General features: G+C 42.0%; 1 protein-coding gene across 1 annotated transcript in view; it reads left to right on the top strand.

The window, feature by feature from the left end:
* The window catches only part of LOC116829725 (neural-cadherin-like), a 123,267-nt gene that overhangs the window by 22,026 nt on the left and 73,274 nt on the right, over positions 1-27,967 (top strand). The window contains exons 2-6 of the mRNA XM_075073702.1: positions 14,395-14,592; positions 14,972-15,197; positions 17,894-18,098; positions 21,161-21,272; positions 23,103-23,352. Coding sequence (XP_074929803.1) covers positions 14,395-14,592; positions 14,972-15,197; positions 17,894-18,098; positions 21,161-21,272; positions 23,103-23,352 — 991 coding nt within the window. The remainder of the gene's footprint in view (positions 1-14,394; positions 14,593-14,971; positions 15,198-17,893; positions 18,099-21,160; positions 21,273-23,102; positions 23,353-27,967) is intronic.

The raw sequence follows: 27,967 nt of genomic DNA, 5'->3' as shown, positions 1-27,967 counted from the left end.
ACCATGGACGCAAACAATCGATTTCGGGATCCCACTGTGGACGCGCTAAACCGATTTTATTAGATCTGTTTTGTAATATCGGTTTAAGCTAATTTGAAATAATCGTGCAGTGTAGACGTACCCTATGTGTGTATATATATTCTAGGAAGCTTGCTAAGGAGCAGTTATCTCAAATGAGGCAAATGGTAGATACCGATACTTTTACATAGCGACTCAGCGTAGCATGAGCAATGTATACTGTATGTGTTGGCAGATCCAGAAGAGTCAAAGAGCCTACTTTGGCAAAAGTTCTTCTGCCATTAAAGGGCCAATTCCTGCAGTGCTTTCCAGATGTCATTTTATTTTTTTGCTTAAAGAGCATTTTTCTTCAAGAGATGAGAATCCGACTCTTTGCATGTAGTATATTTTCAGAGACCACAAATTTGTCAAACGCAGTACACAGCATGATTAAACATAGCATGAATTCAAGTTGATAGGAAAGGGTATAAAATCCCTTCGTGTGATGGTTGGAGTTTTGAGCTGCAGACCTAGGCATGAAAAAAGAGTGATTGTAGATGTCTGTGATGGGGTTCAGGTATTGGATCAGGTAGGTTAATGACCTATTCCGGAGATTAGGGTTGAACTTCAGTATTGCAACTTTTGCCAACAATATCAAGTTTAGAGGAAGGTCACTCCAGCAGGAGGGAATGAGAGGGAGAAAGCAGGCTTCAGCGTGAACATTGCCTTAACAGAGGGATTTTGAATCTGAGGTAGAGAGAAACTCAAGAGTAGACTGAACTGCCCTGAACTAGGAGCCCTAGGAGTGGCCTAATCTGAGGAGAAAGCTTGGATTGGATTTTGCACCTTATTGTTCATTTGTTCATAAAATCAATCCCCCAGAGAGGCGTGAGTTTGTTTTGATCTTGCACATGGTTTATGGACTCTGTTCGTGCGGAGGTGAGAAAATCACCTTCTCACAGCATCTATTTTTTAATAACTTAAATAGAGAAGAAACATGTATGTAATGAAGAAAAACTTTATTTCTAGTCAAATGAAAGTATTTTAGGACAATTATGCCATTTTGGCTAGGAAGTGTTGAAATAATGTTGCTTTTTAAATAAGTATATTCATTTTTTAAATTACTCAGATTCCACTGGAATGTTATCAATACACCTCTGTGCAATGATGTTACTCCTTGTTTTTTTCCCTATAACTGTGCAGAATCTGTTGCAAATTAGAGGTTCATTCTGCTGTGTGTTCTGGTTTTGTGTCTTTCCCCTTTGTTTGATTTTTTTTTTTTACTTGTACAGTAGAAATTGGTGAAATGAATAATCTAGATGTGTGTAACTATTTAATATTATGTTCTTACATTTAGACAGTTTTCTGGGGATGTGGATTCTACTATATTAGATGTTTGCAAATTTTCTAGCCTGGAAGTCTATATGCTACCACTATGTAAGAAATGCTTAATATTGAGATCATTTCTCCTTTCTCGATGTTTTGTAGAATGGGTTGAATTTCTTTGGGTGGAATTCAACCCCATTCAGATTGCTTGCAGAGGACCTCTGTAGTGGGATGATTTTCACTCTGAACACAGTTTACACACGTGTGTGTGTGTGTGTGTGTAAATAACTATTATAAGGCTTCAATCCAGTAAATACGTGTGTTTCACTTAAAGTGACACATATATATATTTGCAAGATTGGACGTGAATAAACTAAGTGCCAGTTACTAAACATGTGAACAGATTGTCTTGAGTTGATGATTTTTATATATTATTTCTTCTGCAAACCACAAGAAATATTGCACATGTAAACTGGTTGCTTCTCTCTCTCTCACTCACACACACAATATTGAAAGAAACAAAACACTGAAAGAAATAATTGACTTTAAATTTCCTTTTACCATCTTTTAGTAAAGGTCAGTTTTGTAAATGATAATGTATTCTCAAGCACTGGGTAAGAAAATGAATGTTTGATATCTTCCATTTTGTTTAAAATCAGGTAAAGGCCTGTCAATTGCAGCGTAAGTTGTGATCTTCATGAAAATAACAAAGATATGTGAATGTAAAGGCATCTGTCTTGTATTTTTATGATATATCCAAATTAGGACAATTACAATGAACAAAATTAAACTAGTTGTAAATAGTCACTGTATTCACTAAAATATATGTGCAGACATGCTTCTTGCAGTCAGTTCATGCATATATACTTCGAAATTTCTTAATGTCTTGTCTTGCCGCACATACATGTATTACACATTATTGTCCATGTCAGTCTTTTCATCACTTTCACTATCCTCTGGCAAATCCTTGTCTGATTATGCTTCACTGGATACTATGAAATTGTTTCTACAATGTCAGGTCATATTTGTAGGTCTCAGTGCAGAAAAGTGCAATCCTGTACAGTATCTCTGCAACAGTTCTTGCTACAATGGGTAGCACATGGTGAAGGCAAAACTTTCATGGTGGTAGTATTCTCGTTATCTTGATTGTCTGACACCCACATTCATCTCAGAGTCAAATCATGTCAAACTATGAGGGCATATTTGGTACTTTTGCATGCTGAACCAGGGTGTCCTTGGTTGATATAGAAAGATTAAGTTAATCAAATGATCTTACAGGGTCATATGCAGCTGATACATTGGTCAAGAGAGACATTTTATCTCAGTGCATGGACGTGTCTCTTGATTTCTCTGCATTGTGGTTTATATTGATTACAGGGCCGGATCCAGGCGCCAGCGAAGGAAGCAGGTGCTTGGGGTGGCCAGTGGAAAGGAGTGGCGCGTCCAGGTGTTCGGCGGCAATTCAGCAGTGGGTCTGTCAGTCTCTCTCGGAGGGAAGGACGGGCCCACTGCTGAAGAATGAAGCGACGTGGTAGAGCTGCTGCTGAAGTGCCGCCGATCGTGGCTTTATTGTTGTTATTATTATTATTTATTTTCCGTATCACCACTTTCCGCATCAGAGTTTCTGAGGTATTCAGATACTTCAGAGGTTGCCAAGATTTCGTTGAAAGCTTTGATCTTGTGTTTTTAATAGCTCAGGGGCTATTTAATATCTTCACAAGTACCTGGAGGAAAATTTCTGAGGCTTCCTACTTTCTGATTAATAGGGTTTGCTAGGGCTGATGTCAGTCCTGATCTAGATTTCTGCAGCTTCTTTTGATGCTGAAATAAATTTCTCTGTAAAAAATATATATCAAGTACTGTACATCAGTCTTCAAAGAGCTGATAATCAGTTACTGATAGATAGGAGGGGAATTTGTACCTGTGTTTGTTTCTTCCTGTCTGGTGAAGAGAGTTGGCATCTTTCAAAGATTTTTTAAATGAGTTGACAAACAGGTGTGGTAAGAACCAGAAATCCATCTGCAGTGAAAAGAACTTGGAATATATAGGGTTAACAAGTCACAATAGGGCATTGTTTTCCAGAGCCCAGAGAGAGACTGGTGATAAACCAATAACCTGTACTCCCTGAACAGAGTTAACAAGATGACAATCTAAATTAGCTCTTGCCATTTTTCCAGATCCAGATTTTCAAAGGATCTTAACCCAGCCTCTAATTTAGTGACTGCTATTTTGAGCCTGCAGTCTGCCTGAGCAAACTAAGCTGAGGATGGAGTACTTACAAACTTGTCAGAGCTTACAGGAGGTGGGAAAGACTTCTGACTGTTCTGACAAGCAAGTGATTCCAGCTGCCTGGTGAAATCTGATGCCGGATCTTACCAAACATGGATGGTGCTTATCTGCCTTGGCAGCCTTTTGGTGAGGATTTTTGAGCTATGCTAGCACACTCGAATCCTGTTTTATCATCCTTATTCAGAACTGTTTATCCAATGAATCCCCCTGAGTATTGTGGGCCCCCGTTAACTCTTTGTCACAGCTGAACACACAAGCTGCATCTTCCCCTTTTTCACAAGGTCTCTCTGACTGGCTACCTTGGAACTTTTGGACCTTATCACTCAGTGCAACAGCTTCTCAAACGTTCTCCGCTTTGAAATCATCAGTTCCATTTAACCATCGGGGGCATGGCAGATAATATTATCCATACTTATTTCCTTTTTACTTCCTACTCTCTGAACACTTTCCCTTGCACTTTTCCTTTCCCTTCTGAGCAGCGGTTTGGACTAGATGATCTCTTGAGGTCCCTTCCAACCCTAATAATCTATGATTCTATGATTCTGGCTGCGTCTTGTGGTATGTGCGTCACCACTGGCTCCAAGCCAAAAGAGGAAGGACCTGTGACTCTCTCCACAGAATTTTCCTCAATTATGGTCAGTAATCCATCCAGGCTCTCATCTAAAGTTGTTATGGTTAGGCTATAGTATTCTCACCTAAACTTGAGTTTCACATTTTTATGTGTACCATTAACTGATTTAATTTGGGGTATATCTTGTACAGTTGGGAGCTTTGGCTCCATAAGAAATTTAATATCAGTTTCATATATGATAACTGAGAATTTATTTTTCAGCTAAAATGTGAATATAGGTGCATAATATAGACAATAAAAGAAACAAATTAGTTTTCTGTCAGGAATCTGAACCCTTCCATCATCTATCTTTGTAAATACAGAAGATGATAATAAAGAACTGTGAACAGAATTAACAAGTTTTTTTGTCTCAATTTTCATTGCTCTTTGGAAAGAAAACTCTTTGTCCTCAGTTACACTTGTAAAACTCAGTTTGATTTTATAGGTTTGACTGAGAGAAGAACTTGTCCCACTATGTTCTGTGAGACCCAGCAACAGAACACTTACTTTTATATAGAGGGAGTTCTCTTGGAAAGGACAGAAAGTACTCAAAGGTCATGATGGGTTAAGACTCTGGAAGCTATTACTAAGAAACTTAAATTTGACATTGTTAATCACAGCACCGAGGAATTTTCTTTCCTACAATCTACTTACTGTTTGTTTATAGATAGGGTGTGCTAAATATGCCACTTGCCATCAGATAGAGCTTACTAATTATGAAAAGCTCTGAAAAGTTTGCAACAGGCTTTAATATGTGATGTGCAAGATGTATTAGTACTGCTGAGTAAATGAAGGGATAATATCAATAAAATGCATAATTCAGACAAAAGCCATTTATTGTAGAGTCAGAAACTCTGTACTTTTTGGAATGGGATGTAACATTGCAGCCGACAGAGAGGGGGAGAGAGAATGAATGTTGTTGTCCCAACTGAAGTGGCAGACGTTGCCGGGATAATATACTGCCTCAGTGAGATAATGCTGTTTATAAGATTAGAGAATTTGGCAACACTTTATATTTAGAGCACTAAATACTTAGTTTAGACTTGATTGATGGTTATTTTAGGTTTACTAAGTAAAATACTTTTAAAGGTGCCCCTAATCGTTTATGGGGATGTTGACAGGGCCGGCTCCACGCCCCAGCACGCCAAGCACGTGCTTGGGGTGGCATGCTGCGGGGGGCGCTCTGCCGGTTGCCAGGAGGGCGGCAGGCGGCTCTGGTGGACCTCCCGTAGGCGTCCCTGCGGAGGGTCCGCTGGTCCCACAGCTCCGGTGGAGCATCCGCAGGCACTCTTGCTGGAGGTCCACTGGAGCCGCGGGACCGGTGAGTGGCAGAGCGCCCTCCGTGGCGTGTGGCCGTGCTTGGGGCGGCAAAATGGCTAGAGCCGGCCCTGGATGTTGACCCATTTCTTGCAAACCTAAATTTAAAAAAAATTGCAGAAAAATATTCTGATATTACCAGATAAAATATTAACAGACTATTTTTAGATGTATGCTGTGGTCTGCTTTGGGTTCATGTCTTGTTCTGCATATATGAATATATAACTTTTATCTCTGAGGTATAGTCTCTCATTACTAGGAGTTATGTGAATGTGTTTTGGGAGAAAATAGCCCATTGACCTGATTTTCCTTTTATTTACTTCAGTGGAGCCCCAATAACTTTAGTAGAGTTACTCCAGATTTGAACCAGTGTAAATGAAAGGAAAATTTGGACCCTATATCTTGTTCTGCTTTTGTTGGTTGATCTACTGTCCATCGTTACTACATCTCATGTCAGAGTTAGATGTGCTTAGAGATCAACATGAAGAGATTGCAGCAGACGCAGCATTCCTAAAAGGTCCTTTGCATATCTGTGAAGCAACCTGGATTCCTTGCTGGTTTATTTATGAAATGTGGTAGTAGTTTGTAGCCAATCAGAGTAATTGGCATTTAATTTAATAACAATACTCCTATAAATATAACACGTATTTGTTATGTTTAGTGTTCTGACAACATACTTCCTCCTGCATTTCTTCATTGTAGTGATTCTGTTAGACACTATGAATTTTTGATTGGGCCCATAGCTTCTGTGTTTACTAGCATCTGAGAATTCAGAAAGGAACTGGAAGATAAAGGATCTGGAACTAGATCAAAAACTCAGCATTAATCTCTTGCAAAACAGCTAAAGAATAGTTTTATTAGTTTAGCTAAAGGAAATACTCCTGTTAATAAATGTATATGACTGTAAAATACTTTTTATTATTTGATACAAGTAGGGCTTGGTGAATCTACCCTCCCAGGACAAGCAGGAATAATTTCTGGGCAAGTTCAGAAAATAAGATTTTATTAAAAATACTGTATGTATTTCCCAACCATCCTGATTGTGAAGATAACCTTCCAATCGGCAATTGAGTGTGAACTGATGCAGTGAGCCGTGATATGTTAATGAGTGTGCCATAAATAGTTTTGTAGGTTTATGACCAGAAGGAACCACTTGATCTTCTAGTCTGACCTCCTGTATATCACAGGCTACCCACACCACCCAGTACCTGCACACTAAACCCAGCAACTGAAATAAGACCAAAGTAAATGAGACCAAGAGGAGACAAGACTGTTACGTGCATAGGCAGAGAATAGGAGATACTCCAGTGCTCGAGGCCTCTGCAGTGGCAGGGAAAATTTTAAGTGAGATATACCCAGATGATCCTGACAAATCACCTGCAGTCACGTGCTGGAGAGGAATGCAAAAAAACCCCCAAGGTCACTGCAAGTCTGACCTGGGGGGGTGGGGATTCCTTCTGAGCCCACATGTGCCAAACCTGAAAGTGAGAACAGGCATTTGCATAGAATTATGAGCCCACATGTGATCAGTTAGACCTTAAGCATGGGCACAAGAACCAGCGAGCCATGCACCTGAGAAAGAGAGTGCATGTTGTCACCTCAGAGTCCTGTTCATCCGTGACTCCTGTCCGAACTTCAGCTGTGGGTATCCTTGATGCATCAGAGGAAAGAGATTAAAAAAAACTTCCCATAATGCATTGGGAGAAAAAAATCTTTTCCCGACGCCTGCCAGTAGCCATCTGAAGCATGAGCTTTTGGAACATAAGATATAAACTAGGGATGTAACACGATTAAAAAAATTAATCATGATTAATTGTGCAATTAATCGGACTGCTAAACAATAATAGAATATCATGTATTTGAATATTTGTAAATGTTTTCTGCATTTTCAAATATATTGATTTCAATTACAACACAGAATACAAAGTGTACAGTGCTCACTTTATATTTATTTTTGGTTGCAGGTATTTGCATTGTAAAAAAAAAAAATTATAGATTCACCTAATACAAGTACTGGAGCGCAATCCTTTTATCATGAAAGTTGAACTTACAAACATAGAATTATGTAAAAGAAAATTGCATTAAAAATAAAACAGTCTAAAAATTTTAGAGCCTGCAAGTCCACTCAGTCCTACTTCTTGATCAGCCAGTTGCTCAGACAAAGTTTGCTTACATTTGCAGGAGATAATGGTGCCCACTTATTATTTACAATATCACCTGAAAGTGAGAACAGGCATTTGCATGGCACTGTTGTAGCAGGTATCGCAAGATATTTAAGTGCCAGATGCACTAAACATTCATCTGTCCCTTCATGCTTCAAACCACCGTTCCAGAGGACATGCGTCCATGCTGATGACAGGTTCTGCTTGATAACAATCCAAAGCAGTGTTTCATAGATTCATAGACTCTAGGACTGGAAGGGACCTCGAGAGGTCATTGAGTCCAGTCCCCTGCCCTCATGGCAGGACCAAATACGTCTAGACCATTCCTGATAGACATTTATCTAACCTACTCTTAAATATCTCCAGAGATGGAGATTCCACAACCTCCCTAGGCAATTTATTCCAGTGTTTAACTACCCTGACGTTAGAACTTTTCCTAAGCCAACCTAAATCCGCTTGCTCAGTTTAACATTTTCTGTTCTATCATAGGCAAGTGAACAGTTTCTCCCCCTCCTATGACACCCTTTTAATACCTTAAAACTGCTCATCAGTCTCCCCCTCAGTCTTCTCTTTCCAAACTAAACAAACTCAATTCTTTCCCTCCTTCATAGGCATGTCTGCAAGACCTTAATCATTCTTTGTTGCTCTTCTCTGACCTCCCAATTTCTCCACACTCTCTTGAAATCAGTGCCCAGAACTGGCACAATACTCCAGCTGAGGCGCGAACCAGCGCAGAGTAGACGGAAAAATGACTTCTCATGTCTTGTACAACACACTTTAAAGCATCCAGAATCACATTTGCTTTTTTCACAGATCACACTGTTGACTGCATATTTAGCTTGTGGCCACTACCCCGAGATCTTTCTGCCATACTCCTTCCTAGACAGTCTCTTTCCAGTCTGTATGTGTGAAACTGATTGTTCTTCCTAAGTGGAGCATTGCATTCTATTTAAAACTCATCGCGTTACTCACACATTTCTCCCATTCTCCAGATCATTTGAATTTTTGATTCCTGTCTCCAAAGCAGTTCAAGGCCCTCCAGTTTTAGTAGACACATGCAGCGCTTCTGGAGTCTGTTTAATGGTAGTTTCTGAAACACCAAAACAACCAATGAGGCCACTAGAGGGTCTAGCACGACTTAACTTTGAAGGGATACTGCCCAATTCCTACTACACCATACTGGTGTACCATGAAGAGTAGTCATGTGAATGTAAGTCCTCTCCCATACACTTGAGTTTTCATGTGTCCTCGTATAACGAGATATGCCAAACTATGTTTAATTTGTCAGTTTCACTGTTTAGTCTCAGTTTCTCATAACTCATTGTAGACTAAGAAGCTTTCTTCTCTACCAGGTTGAATAATAAATTTTTCATGTTCTTTTAGTTCTTTCATTTAGATTTACAATACTGTAACATAAAGTACATACACATAACTCCTTCATTGTTATTTGTACTTTAGGAAATATGTCTCTCCTCTATCCTCTCTCTTTTGATTTGTTCTTTACAAATCCATGCTGGCTATTCCCTATCACCTTACCACCTTCCAAATGTTTGCAGATGATTTCTTTAATTACTTGCTCCATTATCTTCCCTGGCACAGAAGATAAACTAACAGGTTTGTAGTTTCCTGGGTTGTTTTTATTTCCCTTTTTATAGATGGGCACTATATTTGCCATTTTCATCATCTGAGTCAGATGCCACCAGCAGAAGGCTGATTTTCTTTTTTGGTAGTTCAGGTTCTGTAGTTTCTGCATCAGAGAGTTACTCTTTTAAGACGCCTGAAAGCATGCTCCACACTCTGTCCCTCTCAGATTTTTGGAAGGCACTTCAGATTCTTAAACTTTGGGTTGAGTGCTATAGCTATCTTTAGAAATCTCACATTTGGTACCTTCTTTGGGTTTTGTCATATCTGCAGTGAAAAGTTTCTTAAAACAAACAACATGCTGGGTCATCATCCAAGACTGTTATAATATGAAATATACGGCAGAATGTGGGTAAAACACAGAGCAGGAGACATACAATTCTCCCCCAAGGAGCTCAGTCACAAATTTAATTAACACATTTTTTTTAATGAGCATCAACAGCATGGAAGCATGTCCTCTGGAATGATGGCCAAAGCATGTAGTGGCATACATATGTTTAGCATATCTGGCATGTAAATACCTTGAAATGCCAGCTACAAAAGTGCCATGTGAACATCTGTTCTCACTTTCAGGTGACATTGTACATAAGAAGCGGGCAGCATTATCTCCTGTAAATGTAAACAAACTTGTTTCTCTTAGCGATTGGCTGCACAAGATGTAGGAATGAGTGGACTTGTAGGCTCTAAAGTTTTACGTTACTTTTTTTTTTTTGAATGCAATTTTGTAACAACCCCCCCCCAAATTTGTAAGTTGTTCTTTCATGATAAAAAGTTTGCACCACAGTAAGTACTGAGGTGAACTGAAAATACTATTTATCATTTTTACAGTGCAAATATTTGTAATAAAAATAATATAAAGTGAGCACTGTACACTTCGTATTTTGTGTTGTAATTGAAATCAATATATATCAAAATGTAGAAAAAACATATTTAATAAATTTCAGTTGTTTAACAGTGCAATTAAACCGTGATTAATTTTTCTGAATTAATTACTTGAGTTAACTGCGATTAATTGACAGCCCTAGTATAAACCAGAAGTGAGCCGCAGAGCCGTTGAGTCCTGTCTCTTACCATCACGAGCAACACCATCATATTGTAGCACTGAGAAATCTGTCCAGCTCTCTCAAAACTAATTGAGTTATTTGCTCCCACAGCTTCTATTGGGAGACTGTTCCAGAACCTCACCCCTCTGTGCCAACACTGTCCTTTAGCTTAAACAGCTTTTCACCCTGGTGGTCAGGGAGAGGAGGACAGGGGTACAGGCCACTGCTGTAATGGTGGCTGCTACTCTTAGGAGTAGAGTGCCATGGGAGAAAAGCTAGTTCCTTCATCCCTTAGATCAGGAGCCCCTTGGATGGGGGTGGGGGAGCCAACCTAGCTGAGAGCTGTTTGTGTGTAGAGGTCCCCGCTAGAGTTGCCAACCCTCCCGGTTTTGCTGGGAGTCTTCCAGAATCATGCCCTATCTCCCAGAGGCTACTGAAGCCAAACCAGGAGATATTAGGCTGCTAAAAGTCCAGTGGTGCAGCGGGCCTCTGTGCCGCTCCCAGAAGTGGCTGGAATGTCCCTGCGGCCCCTGGGTGGGTGACGGGGGGCTCCGCGCACTGCCCCCCTGGCGCTGACGCAGCAGCTCTCATTGGCTGAGAACTGCAGCCAATGAAAGCTATGGGTGCAGTGCTGGCAGGCAGGGGCAGCGAAGTAAGTGCTGCCTGGATGGAGCCCACACCCCTCACCCCCTCCCTTGTTCCAATCCCTTGCCCCATCCCTGAGCCCCCTCCTGGAGGCAGCACCCCAAATCCTGTCCTGCACCACAATGCCCTGCCCCATCCCAGAGCCCTCTACTGCAGCCAAACTCCCTCCCAGAGCCCGCACCACAATCCCCTGCACCTGAACCAGTCTGTGCCAGGCTCAGCCCAGAGCTCCCTCCCACACTCCAAAGCCCACACCCCCATCCTGCAGCCTAACCCTCTGCCCCAGCCCAGTGAAAGTGAGTGAGAGTAGAGGAGAGCAAGTGACAGAGGGAGTGGGGATGGAGTGAGTGGGGCAGGGTTGGGGTATGTGGGGTGGGGCAGGGAACAGGGAGCAGGGCAGGTGTGTTTGGGTTTGGGTGATTAGATAGTTGGCAACCCTAGTTCCCACCTATGTTACTGTGTCACATGAGCAGAGAACTGTTTATCTAGTCTATCATTGGGCTCTTCTGGGATGGGGGTGGCAGAGGCCCCACAATACAAAGTTCTTTGCTGGGGTCAAGTGGGGCCACACACAAAAAGCTTTTGGTGGCAGGTTGCAGAAGGATTTCCTCTTCAACTGAAGCCCTCTGTTTAGATGGATGGCGGGATCTGGGAACCTTCCCCTGTCCTGCCCCTGTTTGCTAGAATGGCAGGCATAGGGATAACTGCTGATAGTCTTTAGGCTGGTTGGAATTCCCTTGCTCTTTAATCCACTTCTCTGTTTTTTTGGTGGGCTCAGGTATGTCCCTGGAGGAGGGAGATCTCATATCTAGCCACCCCTGAATAGGGGTGGAACCAGACAAATTTATTGGGGTTAAGTGGTTTCTCACCATAAATTCACTGTGGAAGAGGGTCCTGCATAAATTATTTTATATGGGGGTGGGTTGGTCCACCATTAAAATACTGTGCGAGAGACAGAATTATTTCTTTGGTGGAGTGAAGGCCCAGCATTCACTAATTTATTGGGGGCAGCATTTATTGGGGCACAAAGTTCAGCTGCTGCAAGACCAAAGATTTTAGGCCCAAGCAGTGGGGGTCCCCAGACACAGGTAGACAGAGTAGGACGGGGAGGAGGCTATAGAGTGGAATTGCACTTGATGCTGATGTATTTCAGCCAGGCAGGTAGTAATACTCCTCAGGCTGGTAAGTGCTGGCCACATTTTTTCAAGATCTGGGTACATCTAGTCATCAGTCAGTCCAAAAAGTGGATTTAGAATCTCCTGAGAAGAAAGCAGCTCTATTTAACACTGCTTAGTGTAAACTTTGAATCACTGAAGATGGTTAAGAGTTATAATGTATATTTCTATATGGAGGTGGTTGCTGTTAGTAACAATAATAAGGAAACATTTAGGATAGAAATATCTGGGGTAAGCAGTGGTGAGCTGGAGCTGGTTCGCGCAAACTGGTTGTTAAATTTTGAAGTGGTTTTAGAACCTCTTGTTAACCTACTTCCCTGTGAGGGGGCACTGCGGCTTTGATGGGCTGTGGCCGGGAAGTGTGTAATTCCTCCTCTGGCCACTGGGGGCGCTGCGCTGGCCCTGTGGGTCATCACCTGGCCCTGTTGCTGCTGCTGCTTCCCCAACCCTTGGCCCTGGGGCTCCTACTGCTGCCTGGTGGGTCCCTGGCTTCTCTGCTGGGCCTGGGCTGCGTCCTGCTGCTCGGGCTGTTCCGAGACACTATCCCCATAAGTACCCGCGCCCCCTGCCCTGCCACACCCCCTGCCCTGCCCATCCCCCTGCCCGAAGCCAGCCAACCCCACACTCCTCTGTCTCCAGCCCTGCCAACCCCTGCTGCACCCCCCTGTGGCCTTGCCCAAAGCCAGTCAGCCCCACGCACTCGTCTCCAGCCAGTCCTGAACCCCCTTGCCCTGCCTGCAGCCAGGCCCTACCTCCAGCCAGCCCCACACCCTCTGTCTCCAGCCAGCCCCATGTCTACTGGTGCCCTGCAGTTCCCAGGGCAGTAACCCAGCCCACCTGCTTCAATGAGCGGGGCAGGGAGCAACTGGGATGCACACGTGACCAGACAGCAAGTGTGAAAAATCGGGACGGGAGGTGGGGGGTAATAGAAGCCTATATAAGAAAAAGACCCAAAAATCGGGACTGTCCCTGTAAAATCAGGACATCTGGTCACCCTAGTACACCCCCAGGGAGTAGCGGGGATCCACACATGCGAAACAGAGCTCATTTCTAGTTCAGGCCCATCTTTTTTAAAGAGAACTTTAGGTAGAGTTAACATACATCCATATTTTCCCGGACATGTCAGGCCCTTTGGTTCTTAAATTGCCATCCGGGAAAATACGGATGTATGGTAACCCTATTGGTACAAAAAATACATACTGTGGCACATCCCTTAAATCAGAACTTTTTATAGGGAACCGATTGTTAAGATTTTGGCAGCTCATCCCTGGGGGCAAATATTTATAAGTTCAAAGAATGTATGGATTTATTCATCTGTTTATCAGTAATTAGTAGAGGAGTTCTGCTCTGCTTTCCTTTGAGCTGGGATTCTAGCGCTACCACTTAGTATTCAAAAGAATTTTCCACAAAGACTATTTTTCCCATTTTGTCATCTCTAACCTTTACTTTTGAGGCTTTACCCCTATTTCAGGCACTGAAAAGTTAAGAACAGTTTCTTATATCCCTTTTTTTTGTGACTCTTTTCTGACAGTCGGAGTGCTGACGAGATTCACTATTTCAAGTGAATGGTGACAGAGGTATAGCTAGTGCATACCCACTTGTTAATTATCTATCTTCTTGTTATGGATTATAGATGAATAAAAGGGTTCCATTTTTGGTTTTGAAACAATCAGTTTGATTGTCATAAAAGATAAAAATCTGATTAGTCTTTCACTGAAGTTGTAAACTGATAAAATCAATAAGGATAGTAGAGTTGATAAAAAAAATGCAGAGAAATTTTTGTAGACATTTCAAATTTTTGAAAATTTCCAATCACTCTGTAAATGAAAAAGACAGAAAATGTTTCTTGAAAAATTTTTACAAAAAAATTTTCTCAGAAAAGTCAAAAATTTTGACCAGTTCTAATAAGTAGTATTGACAGAATATAATGAACCTGATCCTGTAGTTGACAGCATTTGAACTGATTGTTGTGTCCTGTTGGAGCCCCATTGAAGTCAGTGGCTCTCCTCACAGGTGCAAGAGTCCATCTGAATGCTGTCAGTTGCAGATTGGGGCCTACAAAAGTATTTTTTTCCCTATTAAACTGGATTCCTTAGGAACGATATTTAGGAATAATACTGTATCCCAGATATTTTCAGTGCTTATAGTTAGTGTGCTAACTAATCCTTTGTTTTTCTGTTAACTATCAGGAGAGGAATGGTACTTGCTGCATTTAGAACTTACAGTGACAGATGTGAATGACAATGCACCTGAATGGGCCATGGATCCTTTCCCGTTCTTGGCCGTGGTATCTCCTAAAGCTGCAGCAGGTACTAAAGTGTATAAGCTTTTTGCTGTGGATGACGATGACGGGGTCCACGGAGCTCTGGAATATTTTCTCTTGGAAGGTAAATTAAAAGTATATGTACATATGCGCGTGCGCATACACAGAATCACTACTCTGGCTTCTTCTCCTCTACCCCCAGGTCCTTCTGACAGAACTCATCCTGTGGATCTCCTGTAGCACAAAGTCAAATTGAAGTGCAGACTCACTGATAACCTCTCATCTACTGGAGGGGTTCTTAGGAAACTCCAGCAATAGTTTAAAACTGGCCACTTTTAGCAGAGGGCTGTGGCAGCACTGCCCATCCCCAGTGATGAATTGGTTTCTCTGGGGTAGCTGTGCATGTTTTTCCATATAGGAGTTTCTAGTGGGAATTATTCTCCCAATTTTACTCCAGTAAAAATTTTCCTGACAACAGTTTCTGGGTTTATATTTCTACTTAGGTGGAGAAGACAGATTTGAGGTCGAGAAGGACAGCGGTTGGATTAAAACAACAGGTTTGCCACTAGTGAAGGACAGGGAATACCTAATAACTGCGTTAGCAGTGGATAAACTTGGTAATAAAGGGTCTCCTGCTTCTGTTTCTGTGATTGCGGGGCTTCGACCACCACAATTTACCAACATATCATATATAGTTTATGTTCCTGAAAACACGCTCCAGGGAAAATCGTAAGTACCAGTTAAGTCGTACTAGTACCAGTTAATAGCCGGGGTTATAGCACAGACTACTAGCTTAAACTTGATATCATCACCCAGAAGCCTTCAGGTTATTTGCAGATTGCAAAAAGATGTGATGATTGGCTATTCTGTATCCCAGAGAAAGAAGTATCTAAGATAGGTACAGTTTGATTTATTTTGTAGTCATCATTGTATGTGGAAAAGTACTAGTGAAGAATGAGATGTTCATGTTTGTAAAGGATGTTAGCACAGTAATAATAAACAGGAGAAACTGGTTGTGCCTATTTTTAAAAATAGAGGCATTAAACAAGAAGGGAAAATATCCTTTATGTATTCTTCCAGTTCAGGGTCTGTGTTGATGTTTGGAAAAGTGATAAGTTCCTCACATGAAAACGAGAAAAAGCAAAAGGCTGTGAATACTGGGCAAAAATGAAGACACCACAAAGCTTGGTCATTTGATTTTCCATTCTGTTGGTTTATCATGCCAGTCTGCATATCACCAAAAATTCTGGCATAATTTGCACAGGATAAAACAAAACCTTGTACTGGATCAGCAAACTCAGTTTTATGTAGTGGGACAAATTCTGAAATCAGTTGCACCCATTCAACCTCACTGACTTGCTCTAATTTGTGGTGCAAAAGTTTTCTCCTACAGTTAAACCATGATGCCCTTTGATCTGAAAGCTCATGGTCCGTATTGTAATATGTTTGTTAATCTTGTCATGTTATCTACCTTATTTTATCAACTTTTTTTAGTACCTATATAGCTACAGACTTCCTGGATATAGTATTTTAGAATGTATGAGATCAGATGATAATGTGCTTTTGCTTTAAAAGTGTGATGGATATATATCCTCTTTTGGTCCCTATGTTTTAAGAATTGTGGGATCCTACCAGGTATTTAATCTCTGCCATCTTGGAGTCAGACAAGGCTAAATCTAAAAAAAAAAAATAAGATTCTTTGTAGCTACTTTTTAATCAGTATTTAAAAACAGTTTTCACACCTACGGGTGGTTGATAGCCAGCCAGTTTGTCAAGTTCCCCAGCAATATCCCAAGAGAATGAAATATTAATCTTGAGTGTAATCAGATTATAATATGACATTAGAGGCCATGACCATAAATAATGCCACCCAGTGAAAGCAAATTATTATTCTACATTAACAAAGAGTGCTAACAGAGATTGTTGTAGAACCCTACAGTACTAATATTAAAGTGGATCTGTTAATCAGTGATCAGTCTAGCACAATGGGGTCCTCATCCATGATTAGGGCTGGTAAGTGCTATGGTAATACAAATAATAAATAAAACAAACAAGATATGACCTATCACAACCTTGGCAATACACTGCTACCTCGATATAACGTGACCCGATATAACACGAATTCGGATATCAGACGGTAAAGCAGTGCTCCGGGTTGGTGGGGCTGCACACTCTGGTGGATCAAAGCAAGTTCAATATAACGTGGTTTCACCTGTAACACGGTAAGATTTTTTGGCTCCCGGGGACAACGTTATATCAAGGTAGAGGTGTACCTCAAAATTTCAACTACAATATCAGAAGTTCTGACAGAAGTCATTGCCAGCAGTATGGCAGCAGGAAGAAAGTACTCATATAAACTGAGATGTACCAATCTCTGAAAATCTCATGGGATGATTTCTTTGCTATGAATGGTACAAAAATCCAAACTAGAAAAGATTGTATAAATATTACTTACGGAGAATGATCATGAAACTCGTAAGGACCCACTTCTGAATGCCTGTATTTTAAAGGAACAGAAGACACTATGCCTGTGTTCCATAGACAAAATTAGCAAATACACAAATAACTGGGCATGTAATTGCATTTGCACATCGACATTTGGTGTATATAAAGCACTGAAAATAAGTGGATGTGCCTGGGCATTATCAAATAGCATTTGTCCCAATCTAAGAAAGCAGTTGCACTTTCTATAGGATTAGAACCAAACCACACCCACCACTTCAGTAACGTATTTGCAATGTAATCATTTATAATTTACTGAAAGGTATAATGGTTCTATTCTCCATTTCATGCAAATCAAAGGCCTGATCCTGCTCTTCCTTGGAGCTTGGGGGATCTTCTATCACAAGGCTCTTAGCACCTTGCAGGATCAGGCAACAAATGGCCGAGGGATGTATTTTCTCTTTGAAATACTCAAAATATTTCCTTTGTGATTTTTCTTCTTTTAACTTTGTATTAAATATCTACAAAGTTAAAGATGGTCACAAACCTCAACACAGTCAGCACTGAGATCATGCACCAACAAAAGAGATCAAGGTGAGAATACAATTTTCTGAAAATGTTGTAAGACAACATTACTTAGTTTTGCAGATCAAGAGGTTTTCAAAATACTAATAACATTCAGATCCACAGTCCTGGGTACTTATTTGAAAAGAATTGAACTTTGAAGATTCTCCCATATAATTATATTGACCCCTATTAAAAAAAAAAAATGATATGGGCCACTAGTAGCTCACTATGAGTGTTTGCAGTTTATTGCATTTTTGCCATATTCTGATATTTCAGAATTCTAATATTCAACATCACAATATTAGGAAAACAAATATAAGAGGTTAATTTTTATGGATAAAAACTTCAGAGAGGGAAAATAATAATGTTGTGTTGATGTCTTTTCTCTATGCTTTTTGCTTTTCATTTTTATCCAGATTTCTTACAGTCTCTGCTGTGTCATATCAAAACAAATCCCTGAGCTACAATATGCTGACTAATCCTAGTGGCCTGTTCAGCATCCATCAGGTGACAGGAGAGATCAGCTTGACTCGGAGTGTGGATTATGAGAGTGACCACCACCAATACTTGCTTCTGGTCAGAGCAACAGAAGGCCACGAGCAGTTTAGCAGTGTAGCTGAGGTAACACCACATCATTCTGTTTTGATCAGGACAGCCCTGATTTCCCTCCAGCTTATCCAGGTCCTTCCAGATTCTTCATAGCTTTAATTCCCATCTCCTTCTTTCTACCTCACATTCTGTCCCACTGTACTCCTAGTCTTTGTGTTGTGTCCTTGTCTCTGGTTGAGGCAAGAGCCCATTGATGCTACTCCTGAAATGACCCATTCATGTAAGATGCTTCCTTCCTCTTCAGGAACTGAATTTACTGCCTCTCCACAATTCGCAGCCCTTGCCTGCTCAGAGGGGAAGAAATATCACTAGTTCAGACCTGATGCTAGTATCCTTGTTCTAAACTGGCGTACAGAGCATGGTGTATATTCTACAGTATTTTCATTTAAAAAGCAGAGAATATGAACACAGAATAATTTTTAGCTTAAAGAATGGGGAACAATCATGTAAGAAATGAAGCAATGGTAATTTGTAATGGATATATTGTATCTAAAAGACATCAAGTCACAGTACTCTAAAAAGCTTTTCTAAAGGTGAAAAAATCATTGAAATACAGATATAGCAGATGTGTACATATATTATTTATTTATTAGAGACCAGGAACTTGTGCTAAGCACTGTACCGTCATGTAACAGAGAGACATTCCCTACCCCAAAGAGCTTACAATTTAAGTATAAGATATGAGACAACAGGAGCACACAATAAAAAGACAGGGGAACACAAGGAAACAATGAGATAACATTGGCCAGCATGGTAAGCAGAGGTCTGAGCACACAGTCTGCTGATAACCTTTGTTGATTGTTTTATGGAAATCTCAGCAGAGAAGAATTTTAAGATAGTGTTTGAGGGAGGACAATGAGGTGACTTTGTGAATACTTAGGTTGTGATTCTAATTTTACTTAACAATCTCTTTACGCTGGTATAGCTTTATTGACTTCTGTGGAGTTACTCCTGATTTGCATTGATCTAAGTGAGAGGAGACTTAAACCCATAATTTGTCTTAGGAGAATGAAAACATTTTAATGAAAACGATTAGGAGTCAGAATTTGACCTCCCATTCCATATTTTTACCTCCTGATTTACACCAATGTCATTCAGTTCAAAATCTGGTCTCAGCAAATTTATACTGTTAAAAGCGTAATACGCTTGGCAGAAGAATTAGTTGCTTTTGTATTTATAGTGGTAGAAATAATAAAAATGTATTGCAAGATGCAGTAGTGAAAAAGAATGCTAAGAAAATGGAGAATACGCTTGTCCTGCAATTAAATAAGAAAATAAGAGTCAATGTCCATGAGGAAAAAATGGAAAAACCTTGCACAGGGCCGGTGCAAGGATATTTTGCGCCCTAGGCAAAACTTCCACCTTGCGCCCCTCCCCTATCCCTGACAACCTCCGAAAACTAGTAAACTTAGCATTATAAACAGCCTGTCAGAACAGGTAAGGGCTTTGTAATGTTTCTTTTTTGCCTTTAAGGCATTTCAGTTGTTTGCCATTGCCTCTGATAGTGTTCCATTCAAAGTCTTACTACTGTGCAAAGCTAAACAATTGAGCCTTGCATTGAATCACCGGCCAGATTAGCCAGGGTGGCAAAGCCCCCTTGCCTCAAAGGGCCATTATACCCTGGTGACTAATTTCTACTCCAAGTCTATAATGCAGAATTTTAAGGTAAATACTTTATTCCTTCAGTATTACCCATGCACACATCTCACAAAGATTCTCACTCTTGACAAGTTACCAGCCTTGTGTCGATACCGACAAAGAGGAACATGGAAGGGAAGTGCCCTGTAAGACACATGTGGGGTGCAGTGAGTTTGTCAGGCCTGCGGTGACGGCTGTTTGTGAAGATCAGGGGGCCCTTTGCCAAGGGGTGCTGGTGTCACAGTGAGCTTGGGATGGCTGACAGTATGGGGCAGGGCACTGAGGCTGGTGGGGCAGGTAACACTCGGCTGGGGGGCAGGTGGTGCTGTGATGGGGCAGGGGGCAGGAGCAGGTACCTGTCAGTCTCCAGTGCTCGGGCCACGCCAGGGCCAGCAGCCTCTTCACCTCAGAGTCTCCCACGCTTGCCCGGGGGCCACTCCTCCTCTCAGGCTCCCCGGCTGCTGCTGCCGTGGCCACCGAGAAGGATGCAGGCGCAGGGCATCACCACGGAGGAGATGCAAGGGGCTGTGCTCGGCTAGGGCCCTGCACCTGCTGGCTGAAAGCAGCAGGAACTGGGCACTGCTCGGGGAGAGCTGGACGGCCTGAGCCCAGGGTGGCAGCAGCCTCCCTGGCAGCAGGGGCAGGCAGGGTGTATAGCCTGCCATGGGGCAGGAGAGGCCACGCTGCTGCTGCTGTTTCCCGGCCCTGCCACATGGTGCAAAGGATGGCTGTAGGCGGGAAACAACAGCAGTGTGGCCTCTCCTGCCCCATGGCGGGCTATGCTTCCCACCTGCCCCTGCTGCCAGGGAAGCTGCTGCCACCCTGGGCTTGGGCTGCCCAGCTCCCTCTGAGAGGTGCCCAGTTCCTGCTGCTCTCAGCTGGCAGCTGCAGGGCCCCAGCTGAGCCCAGTCCCTTGCGTCTCCTCGGTGGCGGCGCCCTCCACCCATATCCTCCCGGGCAGCCGCGGCAGCAGTGGCCGGGGAGCCTCAGAGGAGGAGTGGCCCCTAGGCAAGCGAGGGAGATTCTGAGGTGAAGAGTCTGCTGGCATGGCCCGAGTGCTGGAGACTGACAGGTATCTGCCCCTAAGCAATAATGTAAAAAAAAATTTGGGGCACTGCTTTTTGGTGCCCCCAAATTTTGGTGCCCTAGGCAGCTGCCTAGTTCACCTAGTGGTTACACCAGCCCTGACCTTGCAGTAGAAGAATTTTTGGATATGGCAGTTGCCACTACTTAAGAATTTCTGTGTAACATAAAAACAGTTCTCAGCAGGGAATGAACAGTCTTAACAAAAATGGCTCTTCCTATGGGCTGTAGCTTCTGAAATCCTCTAAGAAGATTATTTTTGGAAAATCCTTGCATCAAATATATCTATACCAGTGAAGACATTGCTCAGATCCACTTTGATACTACTTAATGCTCTCATCTCTTCCATTCAGGTTTTGGTTGTAATCACAGATGAGAATGATTGTGCCCCAGAATTCCAGCAGTCAATCTACAGCAAAGACAATGTTCCTGAAACAGTTCCCATGACAACTGTACTTCTGCAAGGTTAGCACTTCGAAGTCTATTCACTACAGTCAGTAGGAGAATTGTTTTCTGCTGCTAATTAGAATTTTCCCCTCTGAAACACCAGGTACCAATTCTAGGGTGGGATGTGCAACAGCTTTAAGGAGGTACTTGGCACCTTGCAGAATTGGTTCATGAGCATAAACTCCTGTGCCCTGTGCACAGCTGAAAGAAGCTGGGAGAGGGAGGAGAAAGGAAGGAAACAAATATTTTCTGTAGGAGTATGAAGTGGCAGTACAGATGCTGTGGCTGCTATTACATCCTTAGAGTTGCAGTAGCCCAGCAGCTGCTGTGTCCCTCTTTCAGAAGGATGGAGATGGTCAGTAGTTGTGAGTCTATCAATACATCTTTTCTGTGCACCTTTGAAACCACCCTGTGCGCTGGGACAGAGGGAATCCTTATGGAACACAGCTCCATGGTGCACACAGCCTCTATGGGCTGTCCACATGCTGTGTCCTCCTGTTACGTGCCTAAGTGCTCTGCAGGGACGAGGCACACACACACACACACACACACACACACACACACACAGACAGGGTGAGTGATATGGCTTTTAATGAAGGTAAGAAAACACACCCGCAACGGGGACTCTGCACGTTGCTAACACAAAGCGGGGAGCGAGTCCAAAGCAGCAAAACAATTTCTGGTAAATATAACTTTATGCTAATGGCATGTAAAGCAGCTCATACATAGGCATGTGGGAGCTTTCCCACAACTGGGCTATCTCTTATGGCAAAGGGCCAAGCTTTCCCAAACACGCCGGGCTTCCCAGGCTAAGCGGTTCCAACCGGCTACAAACAGCATGCACTAGTACACAGCAACCTTTAATAACCTGTCCTTGAGAAGGCGATCAGCCCTAGCTAAACCGTAACAAAATCTTCCGTAGTCCCTTACACCTCCCCAACCCATTCAGCTGAACTACACCAGTTCTGCTGCATTCAAGGCCTTTTGTCTGTATGCATGTGTGTTTAGGTGAGTGAACGGAGCAAAGTTTCACCCCTGCTGAATTTATAACCAAATAACTCAGTTTTAAATTATGCAGTTCTGTGTTGTGCATGAAATGGTGGGAAAAAAATCAGTTTTTATATAAATAAGGGCAGAGTCTGAAAGAAAAGCAGATTTACATCAAAATAAATACTTGCATGCATATTTAAGGCTGTTCCTTCAGCTAATTTTTCCTATGATTTGAAAAAGTATACACAGGTTAAAATAGCAAATTATTAGAACATTAAAAACTGATCTCTTGAATGGGAAATGAAACTTTATAATCTAGTAATGTGTTATTTTAGATTGTGCATTTAAGAACATATTTCATTTTATATGTGAGTAGTCTAATTGAACTCTGTGTGACCACTCTTGTATATGAAGTTAATCATGTGTTTGCAGGAGGCAAGCCTGTTGGGGACAAAGTAAATTTGGGTGAATGGTACAAATCAGGTGGACATGAGAATATAAGTATCTAAGTAGGAAGAAGATTTTTGATAGTAGAGGGCTTTTTAGCAGACAAAGGCATAACAATGGGTGGAAGTAGCCAGGCAACTTAATGCTTTACCTTGAAGGATTACTTGTTGACATAAATATTGAGAGTTGAAGTAAAAAATGTGCTTTTTTACAGTTTGTTTTCAAACCATAGTTAAACAGTATAAAATATGCTATATCCTGTACTGCTTAAGTTATTTCAAGCACCACATGTTAAAATAAATGTTATTACTGTTATTTTTATGCCATTCATTAATTTGTCTATTAAAGTTTATATAATTTTAATCCTTAGACCTTAATCTAGGAATTTGTATTTTTCTTCTGTTTTAATAGTGACAGCCAGCGACTGTGATTCAGAAAAAAACTCTGAAATAATATATTACACTTTGAGTCCAGATTTTAGCATTTCTTCACATGGTACTATCTTCCCAGCAACACAGTTGGACTATGAGCGGCCCAACCATCTTTATGAATTTATAATTTTGGCTGTCGATAAAGGAGAAGAGCCAAAGACTGGGACAGCAACTGTTAGAATCCGTGTTTCAAACATGAATGATGAAGCACCCAAGTTTTCTCAGACAATGTAAATATATAAGATGTTTTTAAAACTCTGAAAATATTGTTCTTAACTTGTGGATGTCAAGATATAAAGAGATATCACAGGAACTAAGACATGCTCAGAGGGCCAGATCTTCACCTTGTTTAAATTGGCATAGCTTCATTGAAATGAGTGGACGTATGCTGATTTACACTACACAAGGATTTGGCCCAGAAATTTCATACTCACAGTAAAATAAGTCCTTAAGTTTGGTTCCTAACCACAAAATTTAGAGATGATTTCAAAAGATTGTGAGAAACATTCTTCATTGATGAATCTGAATAGTCCGAGTTAGTCTTGAACCTTCTTCTGGTTCTTCCAGCATATATGTCCTACCAGCTTAGGCCTTGGCTACACTTGCAAGTTGCAGCGCTGGTGAGGGGATTACAGCGCTGCAACTTACACGGTGTCCACACTTACAAAGCTCAGCCAGCGCTGCAACTCCCTGTCTGCAGCGCTGGCTGTACACCTGGTCTGCTACGGGTGTAGCGAATCCAGCGCTGGTGATGCAGCGCTGGTCATCAGGTGTGGACACTCACCAGCGCTGTAACATGGCACTGGAACAGCAGGGTTTTTTTGGTCCAACGAGAGCTGCAACTTAAGTTGCGTGTGCCTTTGAGCGGTTTGAGAATTTTGCTCCTCTCTCTCTCTTCTCTCTCTCTCCCTACCTCTCTCCTTCTTTCTCTCTGATTCTCCACCTGCGAACTTTTTCTTGATTGCTCATAATTATGTTTCTTGATCTTCTGCTTATATATTCCCAAAAGGATTATGAGATTCTTTTTCTCTGTTTTTTGTTTTTCCTATATAATTACTTGCCTTCCTTTACTGCTGTTGGCACTTTTATTGGAGACCTCATCGACTCACCATTGCGCCGATGCTGCTGCCAATATGTTTTATGGTTACCAGGTTCACCTGCTGCACCCATTACCCCCTCAAGATCCAGACTCAAGCTTGTCACTTGCTCTCCTAGGCTGGAATCAACATATATTTTCCCATGCTTAACCAGGCCCTGGCTCAACAGTCCCCTGTATTTACCTCAGCAGCGGGCTGACTTATCTTCAATAAACCTGCAGCTCTGTCCATTCAGAGGCTTCACAGTAAATTCAGTAAACAAAACAGCATTCTTAAAGAAGAGAGGATATTAGTTTAGAATGTGAAAAGCACTTTCAGAGAAAACTTATCTTAAAAATAATAAATCAGCTATTATGCGCATGACTATCTTACAGGATTATCTATCCATTCATCCACATATGGCTGGGTAGGCTCTAAGCTTCTGTTAGACTAGAACCCCCAGGCCCATAGATCTGTTTCCTTAACTCACAAACTATTCCCCACCCAGCACGCTGCATTTAAGGAGCCCACTCGAAGTGTTCAGTTTTTTTGATTCACCTTCTTCCCGACATTGTCTTTTTTTTGTTTGCTGGTTTATAGCCCTTTGATCGTCAGTCCCGCATTGCCCAACAGCTGTTGTCGCTGCAGGTAAGAGAAAGGATATAGCTGGATCCTGGAAGCTATAGTTTCCCACCCCGCATGCTGGAGATGTTATCTGGGGTCTCATTGTGTTGCCTCCTGTTGCTCTTCCCAGAGCTCCATTGAATAAAGCAATTATACGTATTTAATAGAATATTCCACTATCCCAATATTGTTATTAGTCTATTCATACTAGGTTACATACATTGTTCATAATATTATTACATCTCAGTTTCAACAATTATTATATAGCAATGTTTCCCATCTGTCACAGAAGGCAATATTTTAAAAAGGTAAAGGAACATCAGACCCAGGCAAAATAATACAAAGCTGATATGGGGGGCAACTTGTTCAAAGATGAAAGGACGGTAGCACAATTAATGCCAACGCAGCATGTCTTTTGAAACATTTAGATTCCTGTCAAACATATTAGGAGTCAGTTTTGGATTAGATTTAAGTTTGTTGATAAAGATAACTGTTAACAAATAGACTTTGGATTCTGAAGGCAGGGAGCTTAGTACTGTATGAGTCACATATGCCAGTTGAGTGCCCCTGTTGGCCACTTACTAGACTGCTTTTCAGGACCCAGTCACTGCCCCAGTTGTTGGGTCCCTCAGGCAATATCTTTGGGCACAGGACCCTGTCTCTAGCACTCTGTCTTGAGAGCTGGAACCCATTGTCTAACTTCCCTAGAACCTGGGTCAGTGCTGATCTTCAGACTCCTCCATGATTAAAGACAACAATGCCTCTGGTTTATTGTTTAAATCCTCAGGAGGCACGTGTGGTTATGAGCATATAACTATGCAGACACTTTCACGAATTCTAACTCACTTCACTCTTTTTACTAACCGATAGAACACAAGTACGTGCATATAAAACACACGAACATCCTAACATCCCCACACTAGCTCACTCTCTGCTTGGACGTTCTTGAGGGACCATCGAAGTCAAGAAAAGTAGGCAGGGTTCGCCTGCCTCATGAGGCATCACCTCTCGGTTGGTTTTCATCTTTCCTCTTGGGTATGTCCTACCATGCAATAAAACACCCGCAACTGCCATGTCAACACACTTGGCTTGCAGGGTTTGGGCTATGGATATAAAATTGCAGTGTAAAAGTTTGTGCCTACGCTGGAGCATAGGCTTAGGGACCCTGGGAGGGGAGGGTCCCCAGAGCCTGGGCTTCTAACCTGGTCCGAACATCTACCTAATTCTTATAACAGCGTGTCATGGCACCCTTGATTTTTTGCATGAAGGAACCTTTGAGACTTTCTGGCCCACTAACCTTCTCTGTTCTTGGCGTTCCTGCCATTCCTTCCTTCTTTTTCCCCCTTTCCCCCCTTTCCTCTTTCCTTGCCCAAACTTCCTTTCTCTTTGTTAGTTCGCAGGATTATGCAGCACCTCCCCCACTCCTTTCACATCTGGGCTTTCTTGTATTCTGTCTTGTGGTAACCTTCACTGCTCCAAAAAACTTCCTCTCCTAGACACAAGAGGAGCAGTTGTCTTCTTCAGCAAACTCCGTGAGCCATCTGTTGACTAGTCCATGTGAGCCCATGGTGGATACACATACAGAGAATTTCCACGATACAGCAATTTCATGTGTGTCGCCCAGTTCAGGGCAACGTGTACTGCGTATTCCCCCTCGGTGGTTCCTCAAGCACAACCTCTAGGCTCCTGGCTTTTCAGGCCATCACCTCTCTGGGTAGGAGACCACATCTCTTTCTCCTGACTGGGTTTTTTAAGGCTGCATGGTTCCCTGCCATACACTCTGATATTCCAGCAAGTGAGAACATCAACACAGGCCGCATCGTGTTGTGCTTTCTCTCAAGGGCTTATGAACAGCGTAATTGCCAGCATTTATGAGTTACCATCAGCTCGGTTGAAGTCAGTACTTCAAAATTTCCACAAAGGTGTACGTGTTTTTCTGTCGTTACAGTTCATAACAGCCTTAGCTCAGAAATCACAACAACCAGCTGGGACAATTGTTCCATTTCTTTAGTACTACTTGGACTTTTAATCTGTCTGTGGGAAACAGGGTTATTAATAGCAATAGTCCCCTCCTCAGGGCAGTAGCCTCAAAGACTGAGTTTGTGTAACCAGCAAACTTGGAATCTGCGTCACCCTGCCCTAGAGACTCCGCAAGGATAACAACTTGACATTGTCCCAAAGAAATTCTGTCTGGCACATTGCTCAGATACCAGTCCTTTGAATTCATACACTTCCCAGGGGTCACATACCACCTCCACATAGAGAAAGATACGTACAATCCCGGCCCACAATATTTACCCCTAAACCTTCACTTAATAAAAGGTCCCCAAAATATACTTAAACTAAATGAAATAAGTCTCACAAAGAATATTGCAGAAAATTGTTTACCTTACAGCACATAATAGCTTCATCGTGCCAACCAAAAATTCATAAATTAGAGACAGAATCCCCAGAATCATCACAGCATGACAACTATTAAAAATTAACATTATTCAAATCAGTGTAGCTATATTAACATGATTAAACCGGGCTGAAATCTCAACAGCTAATTGGAATGGGAATCATGATCCAAAAGGCTGATGTTTCTAGTGGGGTTCTTCAGGATCTTTTTGTTCCCAGTGTTGTCATATCTTTTTCAGTGGTCTGAAAGAAAATATAAAAATTATTTAGGTAAGTTTACATGTGACAAAAATTGATGGCTGTGGATAACAATAATAAGGACAGGTCTGCTTTCACAGAGCAAAGTGGGACAGGTGCATGATGGGACTGGAGTCTACAAGGGAGTCCTCGCTTTAGAGGAGCCCAATATTCTGAATAAGTCAATGGAGCTGTAGGTCTGAGCATCTCTGAAAATTAAGATCGTCATTTTAAAGTAGGGCACGCAAAATGAAGCGCTCAGAATAAATTGCTGCTTTATCCCAAATGGTTGGGCATTTATCTCCACAGACCTCCCAGCCCCCACTAGATTGGCTCAAATCGTGATTATTGAACTTCTGACATCCCCACCCTGTCTGAGCAACAGGAAGGGATTTTTAAACTTCCGGGATTTAAAGGGCGGGTCACCTGATCCAGGGCAGGGGATGCGAGAAACCGATGACAGAGAGGCCTGAAAGGTCTGCTGGGATACTGCTTAATACCTGGGGCA

This window comes from Chelonoidis abingdonii, chromosome 19 (assembly GCF_003597395.2).
Source record: "Chelonoidis abingdonii isolate Lonesome George chromosome 19, CheloAbing_2.0, whole genome shotgun sequence".
NCBI lineage: Eukaryota > Metazoa > Chordata > Testudines > Testudinidae > Chelonoidis > Chelonoidis abingdonii.
This window is presented reverse-complemented; position numbering and strand designations above follow the sequence as displayed.